Source organism: Ischnura elegans, chromosome 2 (genome assembly GCF_921293095.1).
Source record: "Ischnura elegans chromosome 2, ioIscEleg1.1, whole genome shotgun sequence".
In the NCBI taxonomy this organism is placed as follows: Eukaryota; Metazoa; Arthropoda; class Insecta; order Odonata; family Coenagrionidae; genus Ischnura; species Ischnura elegans.
Genome location: NC_060247.1, coordinates 52,280,360 through 52,290,913, shown reverse-complemented (window position 1 = coordinate 52,290,913; position 10,554 = coordinate 52,280,360). Strand labels below are relative to the sequence as shown.

The 10,554-nt window shown below is 43.0% G+C and overlaps 1 protein-coding gene across 1 annotated transcript in view; it reads left to right on the top strand.

Annotated features, from left to right (window-relative positions):
- Positions 1-273: 273 nt before the first annotated feature.
- The window catches only part of LOC124153730, a 230,085-nt gene continuing 219,804 nt past the window's right edge, over positions 274-10,554 (top strand). Inside the window, exon 1 of the mRNA XM_046527065.1 lies at positions 274-3,692. Coding sequence (XP_046383021.1) covers positions 3,560-3,692 — 133 coding nt within the window. The 5' untranslated portion in view covers positions 274-3,559. The remainder of the gene's footprint in view (positions 3,693-10,554) is intronic.

Genomic DNA, 10,554 nt, shown 5'->3' with positions numbered 1-10,554 from the left:
CTGGGAGCGGGGGAAGGGGAGGAGTGGGGCGCGGCGGGGTGCGGAAAGGATCTTGTGCGCTGGCGCGGGTGATGCTCGCGGGTGCGGGAAGGGGAGGATGGGGGTGGAGGTTGGGTGGGGGTGTGCTGGCGATGGATATGGGAAAGCGGAGGCAGGGGGTGGGAAGTCCTCCCCCCCCCCTGCCACACTCCCTCCAATGTAGGGGAGAGGTCCGGCGCTTCGTAGCGAGCTCTCCTCATTGCTCCCCTTCCTCAGTGAGTCTTCGTTCTGCTGTGCGTTGAGGACGCTCCGGGTGAGCAGAAGACGATACATAAACACGTACCCCATCTCTCTCCCTCTCTTTGACGGAGACGAAAAAGATAACGGACAGCAGGAGAGGAGCGAGGTGGAAATTGAGGTTAGGATCACTGCTGGACTCCGCACGCAACTCTCAACCTTGGGCCCTCGACGACGTCAGTGTCTTTTCTTTTACTGAAGGCGACCGTGACGTTTCTCCACACGAGGCCCGTTTGAATCCTTCCCCGCCAGATCCCCCCCTTACCTTCCTCCTTCCGTTACGTCTTCCCACATTTTGGCACCGACTCCCTCCATTCACTGTTGACGAACATTTGACGAAGGAAGTCGTTTCGCAATGGAGTGGGACCTGGAGTCTACACAGCACGGTTCAATACACACAATCTCAGTGGGAGTGGGACGCAATTAACATTTGCAAACGTTTCTTCAGCGCTGCTTTCGTGTTGTTTGTTTGTCCTTTTCCTCCTTTCACGTTGCATCTCTCCGGGCACAATTAGTCAGTTTGTTTATATATGCACTCTCTGTTTTATCCTCCAAGTTAACAAAACTATTTGAATTTATTTTTTATTCCCATTACGGATCAAAAACATCATCAGGTACTGTTTATGTGAAGAAAGTCTTCTATCTTGTCTGTCTCCTGAGTATCAAGCCTGGCGGTCTCTCTCGTTTTGTTTTATGTGGCATCGATAAAAAAATACTGTTCAGGTCTATTATCTCGGTGCTGTTTCTCTCTTGGGCGTCGGTGAGAAAAAAAGGGTGAGGGAGAGTTGTAGTCGTTTACCGTGAGGGAGGAAAAAAAACAATTTGTTGTTCGACTTCCTCGCGACGAGAAATAATTGGAATATCCCCGGCCGGCCCCGTTTGCAAGGGAGAAAATTTTATTCCATTTCCTTCGCGAAGTTCCAAACGACACCCGCGGGGGAAGGGCGAGGGAGGGGGGAGTGAAATAGGAAAAGTGAGAAGTAAAGCCGGCGTGAGATAGAGAGACGGAAACATTTGCTATCCCGAGAGAGAGAAGATCCTCTCCGAAGTTTCCTTCTTCTTTTTTTTGCGTGTGTCCCAGTTGACCCTTTTGTGTGGCCGGCAATTAAGCGAGTCGACCTTCCGGACAACGTGAGACAGGGAAGGGGAGGAGCCCGCCGGCGAGGTCGAACAGGTGTGACCATGCTGCCCGGGACGCTCTGCCGACCTCCGATCGCTGGAACACCGCCAGGAGGCGTGTCAGTAGTCGACGAAGGAACTGTAGCAGCCAGCAGGCCTCCGAGGCGGGGGATGTGATCCTCTTGCGCGCCCTAGACGAGAGGAATACATAAATCACACGGGAGCCTTCCCTCTCCCGAGACGACGAGCTCTTCATCCATACACATGATGTGCATGCGTCCAACCCAGGTTGAACTATTCACCTCACGCCGAGGCGGAGAAGAAACGGTTTTCGGGTGAGCGAGGGAACCCTTGTGGGACCCCTGTCTAAGTGCTCGACGCGGCGGGCGTGATACGTAAACATATTGCCGGGGGAGGAGGCAATTAATTCGTCGTCCCGAAAGACTTGGGGAAGGGCTACACTCGAATCCGTCTTCCTTCTCCACCTCGTCTCTGCATCAACGAAATCGGTGTCGCTACAAAATAAAGGAGTGTAATCCTGTTTTAAGTTAAACATATTCTGTTCGGATTCTTGAGAAGACTCGTCGAGATATACATTCGTACGTTTACGAGGGAACAGTAGGACGTAGTCGACGGAGAGAGAGGAAAACATACCGGCAGCGGTGGGAATATAAGGCGTGGGAGAGGAGAGGAAGTTGAGTTAGGAGAGTTGGGGTAGGATTAAAGGGCTAGGAAGGCTTCTGTGGGAACAGCTCAACTGAACGTCGCGGTAAGGATTCTTTATTAGGACTGAGGAACGTTGGGAACCCTTTCCTCGCCTCTTCCTCCTCACTGCCTTTCTCCTCCGCGTTCGCTTTATGGTGTTTTACGTCTTAACCGCATTTCGCAGAGGAGCAACAACCGTGCGGGGGAAGGAGTTGCGGTCGCTGGAGTTAACGGATTTGAGCACACGCCTTCCCACCTGCGTCATGCGGGACTGAGAAATTCTCCTGGCATTGTGTGTTGTGCGATTCTGCCTCTCCTCCACGCCATTCGAGCCGCGGATATACTCCCTGGGGAAAATCACGCAAGTATTTCGAAAGCCATAAACCTGGGGGTGGGGAGAGTGTAAAACGAACTGCTTCGTCTTCCCATTCCAAGAGGGAATTTGAGTCATTCGTCTTTCGAAATAATAGCGGATTGAAGCAGCATCACGTGTCCTGCATTGCCGTCGTGCTATTCTGGGGAGCATTGTGGTCGTCCGTCGTTGTTTGAACCGTAGACGTACTCTACGAGGAGAATTGCAATAGAGTCATTTTATTAAAAAAAAACATTAACGTAAACGATCTTGTTCTTACCTATTCCGAGAAATAATCTTGGAGCACAACTCTTTTGAAATTGCAGAAGATTGCACCAACTTTATTTTTCCCGCAACGCTGACGTGACCTCCGTGAACACATTGTTGTGACCGTGCAAAAAAGTGTCTGGATTCCTGGAGTTAAAAGGCCGTTTCGTCTTTTGGATCTCACAGTGCCGTTCGAACGACGCCAGTTCCCCTCGTTTTATTTCTCCTTTTCGGCAACGCATTTCGGGAACGGACGTAACCGCATTAGTAAAACAGACAAGCAACACCGTTAACTCCGTGGATCGTTTGAGGGAGTGATTGGATTCCCAAGGGGGATCGCGGGAGAGAGAGAGAGAGAGAGGAGAAAGACGCAATACTGAACACTCCTCCTTTCTCCAGGCGAAGAGAACGTAAAAGACCCAAAGACTGACTCCAATCTTTCGAAAAAGGGGGAGAGAAAAAAAAGTTTTCGAGTTTGTGGTGAGTGAGTGAACGTTGCCGGTGGAATATATCTTCATCGAGGAAGCGAAGGAGTCTGGAGGAAGTATCTTGGGAACGAAGGAAGAGAGAAAGGAGGCACATTGAATACAGAGGTGACGGTGGAAGGGACTCTCTCCCTGGACTCCATCAACGTGTGGGGAGTTTGCGTGTTGTTGATGGCCGTAAGGTTTCCTTCTTTAACTATCGCCTAACCGTGATTTTTTTTCCCCTGGAGCATCGAGAATCTCCTCTTCTCCCCCCCTCCCCCGGGACCGGCCCAGTGGAACAGATCTTCCCGAAATAGAAGTGAAAGGAAGGAGGGGAGAAAGGTCAATCGGCGTGGCGGAGGAACGAAGACAAATGGGGCCCAAGGAGGACGACCCGAGGGCCTCCGAGGCGGCGGTGGCGACGTCCGCGGAGAGGAGGAAGCACAGTCGCTGGCCGAGTATCTTGATGTGGGCAGCCTGCACCACCCTTTGCGCTCAGATCACAGGTTAGTATGGGTTCCCGCGCCGATTCACAGATGGCATTCCGAGCGCAAAATCAAACCGAAATCTTATCAGTACATATGTATAAATTTAATGAACGACTGTTTGTTTGTTTTTGGCACACAAAATATGATTTTTTCCGATCGTTACGTAATTTTTCCAAATGGTGGTAATGATTGGGAAGGAATTTCATTGCTAATTTAATTTTCGTTACAAATTAATTTTTATCGAAGAAATTAAGAATTATATAACAAAGAATTTAGGATCTTCGTTAGGCCTTACTAGCAAACCATGAAGAAGAAAAGCATAGAAGTTCAGGCTAAAAGTATTAACTCTTACACTTACTTTTTACGTAAAAATTATGAGGGTTCATATCTTTGAATTCGGATTTCATCACTTTTTTCATCGAATTTCTAATTAATGAAACTCAGGTTTCTTTCTAATGAATTTAAAAGCCAAAAATTTTATTACCAATTTAACATGAAGAGGGTGTCATTATTTGCCGTTGAGGTAATGCTTTTAGTTAAGTATGTACTATTTTTTAGTCTGGAAAAATGGAATAGGAATGTGATATGAATACAATAAACCAAATTACGTAATACGAATAGAAAAGTGAACTTAGAATTAACTGCGGCATTTTAAATTTGAATAATATCTTACCGATCAGTCTATTTTCTTATAGTAGTAATTTTCATCCCTACCGTCTAGAATATTGTTTTTTTTCGACCGATATTGGATTTGTGCGCGACGATTTCGTAATGCTCTTTTGCGACTATGAAAAAAAACTCGTGTTCGGAAAACGACATAGGAGTTGATACGTGGATAACATGCCGATGCAGTTCGCTGTGAACCCATAGCTTTCAATTGATTGTAAAGTCGTGTCTAAAGAAGAAAAATGGAGACGGAGATAGATCCCGTGAAAAAGAGATTGAGTCTACTCTAGGAAATCTCGCGCTCACTGCATTTTCTACCTACTCGGTAATGAGTTAGAGAAGTTCATTATTTACGTCTTTTATTCGTCTTGAGTAAGAGACATTTGAGAGAAGTTCGCTTTTTCAATAATGTTCAAAACTGCTTCCGCATAGAAGATAGAATTCCATTATTTACACCGAATGCTAATGCATTTATCCTTCTCTAAAACTCATGAAATTTTACTGCGAAGGGAGATTATCCTATTTTCTCCAAGATTTTTGGTCTTGAACTATGTTATGGTATTAGATGTAAATCGAACATTAGTATTTCTCAAAAACTTCTTCTATATCTTCTAAATTTAAACCTTCTTAATTATCTCATAGCATTGCCCATGACATGCGGTAGCGCTTAAAATGATTATGAAGGAGAACATTTATTGGTGTTTGTTTTTATAAATATTTATTCCGTGGGTTATTATCTTCTCTACTTATTTGCACTACATCATCTACTTTATGTCAAAACAATTTTAGAATTTAGAGATGTATAAAACTTTTCTTACTCTTAGTTTTCCATCTGAATCTAAAAAGCGTTTAATTCAACAACGATGAGTTTAAAATCTGCATCAGGGTAAAATTTCAGTAAAGTATACCTTGGTATAAGAAAGAATTCATTTTATTAATCGATGCAAAGTAGAAGGGAATTGATGAATTAGATTATTCGTTAGTTTATCCGTTTCAATTTTTTCCATAGCACTGACTTAATTAATTACTTGCAATATAATGTCATTTTTTGTGCGTTTCATTAAAGTTTGCGTCGAACAAAATCCTTTAAAATGCAGCAGGGAAATACGGCTATAACGACGATGATCCAAAGAGAGGCATTATGAAAGCAGCATTTGATTATTCTCTTTTGGAAATAGTAGATTTCTGTATTCGGATGGACGACGAGGAAACGTCATACGACCACGGCCATGATTCATTTGAATCCCCAAACTGCTCATTTTCCTAATCATATCCTGTGCTCCACGTGGCCAATTCATGTACGTTCATGCTCGGGGGACAATATAACATATCACCCGAGGGCTTTCTTGTAAATGCTGTTGGGAATTTTGCTAACCTGATTCATGAATCGATTTGCCTTTCGGCCTTCCATATGCTTTCAGTAGTTAATTTCCGAATTGCATGTAGCATTTATAGCCAATTAACCACCAGCAGGGGTTAACTGTTGACCATTATTTAAACGTTCTTTTTGCAGAAATTTTCGCGCTACCCGCCTCATTTGTTTTGCATCAACGAATTTAAATGCCGGATAGTATCCCCAGCTCAAATCATCAGATATCATGCAAATTACTATTAGAGCTTCTGGGATTGAGATTTCTCACAGTCTCATCCTCTGAGTCAGCATGAATAATGGACCTTTTGGTCAATTTTGTAATATGGTTTGGTTTAGCGTTAAAGCTGATGAATGAAATTCGTGTCTTTCCTATTTGTGAAAGATTTATAACCACAATACATCCGTCGTTTATGGCGCATCTTATTGCAGTTACTGCGATGCGTGCATCATCAATACTGATCTGCCAACCAAGTATGGTGAAGAGGCGTCTCTATCTCCGGATGCCTCCTAATTACATCACATCATTGCTCTTAACATGTGGTAGGAATTAAAACGACTACGAAGGAGGAATTATTCGTGTACATTATCATAAATATTTATTCTGTTGGTTTTTAGTCTCCCTGCAAAAATGAACTCCATCATGTACTCACTTATATCAAAATAGTCCCAGAATTTAGAGGAGTTTTATATGTAATTTCCTCACTCTTGACTGACCAGTATTGATGATGTACGCATCTACTGCGATGCGTATATCATCGATACTGGTCTGCCAACCAAATATGGTGAAGAGGACACCATAGCTTCGGATGTCACAATGCATCTTCGTTGTGTATCCTATGGCTTCTATAAAATTGCCACTGATGAAGGTCATAAGCACGCCATCGGCTTCGTAAATCCATTGATAATTGACACTGTATTGTAGCAAGTCGGAAGTCGAAAAATTTGACGAAGTAGTGTAGCGAATATGACCAGGTTTTGGTCAGATTTTATCTCTATTATATGATAGTAGCATATATAAGTGTCCGATGCTGTTGCATTCTTAAGTTATCCGTGTCACTACTTTTACTGTGGGATTTGAATTTCGCGTTGTATATCCTCACATTTACTATGCGGAGTACTAATTGTGACAATGAGTAAGGGTAAGAGTTCGAGTGAAAAATTCAAGCAGTGCCAATTTAATAAGTTTGAATATCGAGGCTCATAAATCCTTTCGTTTTTACCGAAATTTCTTTTCTTTCTTTGTTATTTATCTCGAATTTTGCAAGTGGTTTAATTTCTTAATGCTCAAAACATACGTGAAATAATCCGATAGTAAAAGCGTCCCACATTTTATATACCCAATGAAAGAATTATTATGTCGACGGATGTGTTCAATATGTTTCGTATATTTGGTTTCCTTAGCATATTTGCTGTTTATCGCCTTCACGGCGCAACCGTATCAACTTATTTATTGCCTTTCCAGTACGACAGTGCCGGCACTCCCGTTTTTACGCCGATTCCCATTGAAGTTCATCCCTCTCAAATGTCACCTTACAACAAAGGCGAGGATCACTCATCCGTAACCAAGGAATAAAAAAGCGAAAAAAAACCATTCCGCTTCGCTGCCGGTTTGCGAACAGAATTGGAATTTCCCGTCCCTCGCCGAAGAGAGGTTCAAAGATTTCATGCGGTTCGCAAACCTTTTCCCTCCATTCTCACCGGCTTTTGATGATCTAGAGTAAACGTTTTGAGTGAGTGAATCATTCCAGCATTACATAAAACTCTTTTCGCCTCTCTTCCAATCTTTTGCTTCGATCCGATCCTCTCAGTCAGCCTTTCTCTATTTACCGATCCCTTTTCCTCTTCCTTCCGCGCTATTTGCCGCGCCTTTCTTCTTCGTCCTCTTGTTTCTACCTCCACGCCCGGGCCAACTCCCCCCACCACTCCCTCCTCGTCGCAACTTCTGCTCATATTTATCTTCGCCCTCTCTCCCTCCCGAAGTGAAACCATGGGGCCACACACATTTCTCTTATTCCCTCTCTATCGCCCTCGGCACACGCATTCTCTCTCTCTCCTGTCCCTTAGGTCCTCTCCGGTCTCCACAAAACTCTGAGCTCCCCTTTTTTTTCTTGTATCCCTTCTGTCCTCAGCCTTCGGCAGCTGACGCATTTCCTCTTTAATCGCTATTTTCCCCTCTCGTCCACCAACGTCTCTATCTCCAGAATCGGTCCCTGTATATTGCCGAGACGCTTATTCTCAAGTATTTCCTCAACTTGATTAATTCCAAACGTTCAAGTCGTTTTCAACATGGTGTGTGGTATGTAGCTAGGTATTGAAAAATGCGAATAAATTATATATTAACGGCATTAATTTATTGAAATTAATATCATACATACAGTATCATGTAAGAATCTTGATGCCTACAATAAAATTCAATGTAAGCGCCTCTGGCACCGCCCAATCGTCTCAAGCGGCCAGGTACGAAGTCATCGGTCTTCTGGATAAAGTCGTGTGAGATATTGTTGATAACTTCATGAATCCTTGTTTCCAATTGTTCATGGTTCGGTCCGGTATACCTTATCTTTTATCCAGCCCAATAAAAAAAGTCACATCGCGTCAGACCGGGACTTCATGCAGGCCACTCATGAGGTCCGCGTCTCCCAAGCCAGCGTCCTGAAAACTTCTCATCCAACCACACATACACGTTGTTTGCAAAGTGAGGTGGTGCGCCATATTGCATAAAAATACTTTCCATTAATGCTGTGACAATACTTTGGGCCATCTTATAATCAAAACCTTATTTGATATCCAACATTTACACATTTTTTTTCATTATGATTATTTCAATACTAAAAATTCTGCAGCCAGTATACGTATAACTAAGTATTATAATACCTAGTTATATGTGTACCCGCCACGCTGTATATCTACATGCTTCCCCGTAAGCCACCTCAATAGGCGTTTGGCGTGTTTGGGCACAAGGCGTTAACAAATAATAAGGAGACTTTCTAGTAGTTCTAAAGACTATCTACGAATAAAATTCGAAGAATCAAGCGAGATGGAGTGGAATTGATTCATAATGAAAGACTGACTTGCAATTTTCCACAAAAATAAAATTTAATTCGACTCGAGTTCCGATGTTACTACATCATTTTCAAGGTACAACTCATTTAACATACAACTCAACAGTTGTACCTTGAAAATGATGTAGTAACATCGAAACTCGAGTCGAATTAAATTTTATTTTTGTGGAAAATTGCAAGTCAGTGTTTCATTACTATCTACGAAGTTCCACCTAGCATTTATTTAAGACTCGGGCACAGAGTAGATATATACAGAGGGGACATTAGGTGGCTCTACCATAGGTTTCTCTGTAATGAAAAATGCGCACGCGGCCATATTGAAAATAAGTAAAATTATGCGGTAAATTCAAACCAAATAGTGCTAACGACTTACCATCCACCGAAAAAAGAGGGTTTAAAATGCAAAGTAGCCTAATTATTTCTTTACTAATAAAGGTAGAGCAAGGAACGCCAAATCGCACGCACAAATCCGGCAGTTATTACGTAAATAACTGACAGTCCTGTTTTCTAAATCCGACCGACAACATCGAATCACCCATTCCTTGGACCTGCGCCAACACCACAAGTTCTTATTCAACTTTTTCGACAATTTCATTTCGCATGCAAAATAATACTCGAATATAAGTTTAGTTTCTTAAATCAGCAATGTAATTCAGAAAAAATATGAAATTACTTACCTCACAGGGTCTTTGGGGAAACTGAAGAAACTCAACTTTGCTTCCGTCATGCCCACATTGTTTTTGCAGTTAATGGCTGAAAACCAAGCAAAACCTTTTCTTCCCGTCTTATTTTCCACTTCCTTCATTTTCCACGTTTCGTTAAAACACTAGCACACTACGTGAAAGCGTTGAAGAGTGGAGGAATAAAAAAAAATGTGTGCGACAACACTCCACGCCAAGCGCGAATGATAGCAACCAAAGCAACCAAATAGCAACTCAAGCCACGTTTCCTTATTTAGAACATGGTGAAATGCGCAATGAGCTGATTACCGCCTTCAGCCGTTTTGTCCTCTCTGTATATCCCTACTCTGTGACTCGGGGGAAATGCGAATTCCCATACCTATCCGTTTGGCAAAATATCTCTTTTAAAACCTTTCGTTTCTGTCCGACCAGGGAATATAGTGGGCTTCTAATATGATGTTCTCCGTGCTGCTCTGAAAGAATTATATTCCCAATTGACCAAGCAATCTAAGCCTAGCGCGAATATTCCGGGTCTCAAGTGGCTCCCAGCGTAATTCGAACATTTACACCTGTGTAACGCTTTCTGTATGCCCTTAGCAGTTTTTTTGCGAATCGCGCAACTTTCCTTTGTAGTTTGTTAAGTTCGTGGATTAAGGCTTTCTGATCTGTATCCCATATTCTCGCTGCGTAATTAAAATACGACCGGACGTGAGCGAAATACTATCTCTCTTTTGATTTTTCAACCGAAATTCTTCCCAAAACACATTTGACGAATCCTAGCTTCTTCAGAGCTCTACCACAAATACTTCTTACTTGCGTTCCCCGAGATAGGTTCGAAGTTATCGTAACTCCCAGATACTTTAGTTCATGAATCGTCTTTTAGCCGACAACATCCACAACACATTCATGAGAATAATTTGACGGCCTACGCAAGACGCACGACCGTGCAATTGGGTAGAATAACACCTTTCCCCTCTCTTGGCTCCACAGATGGTGGTTGTTTATTGATAGGTTTGTTGATGGCCGATAATATTTTAGTCAGGCTGTTCACTTATTTTGCGACAGATCACAATGTCGCCAGCAATTTATTTCTCTGCAAA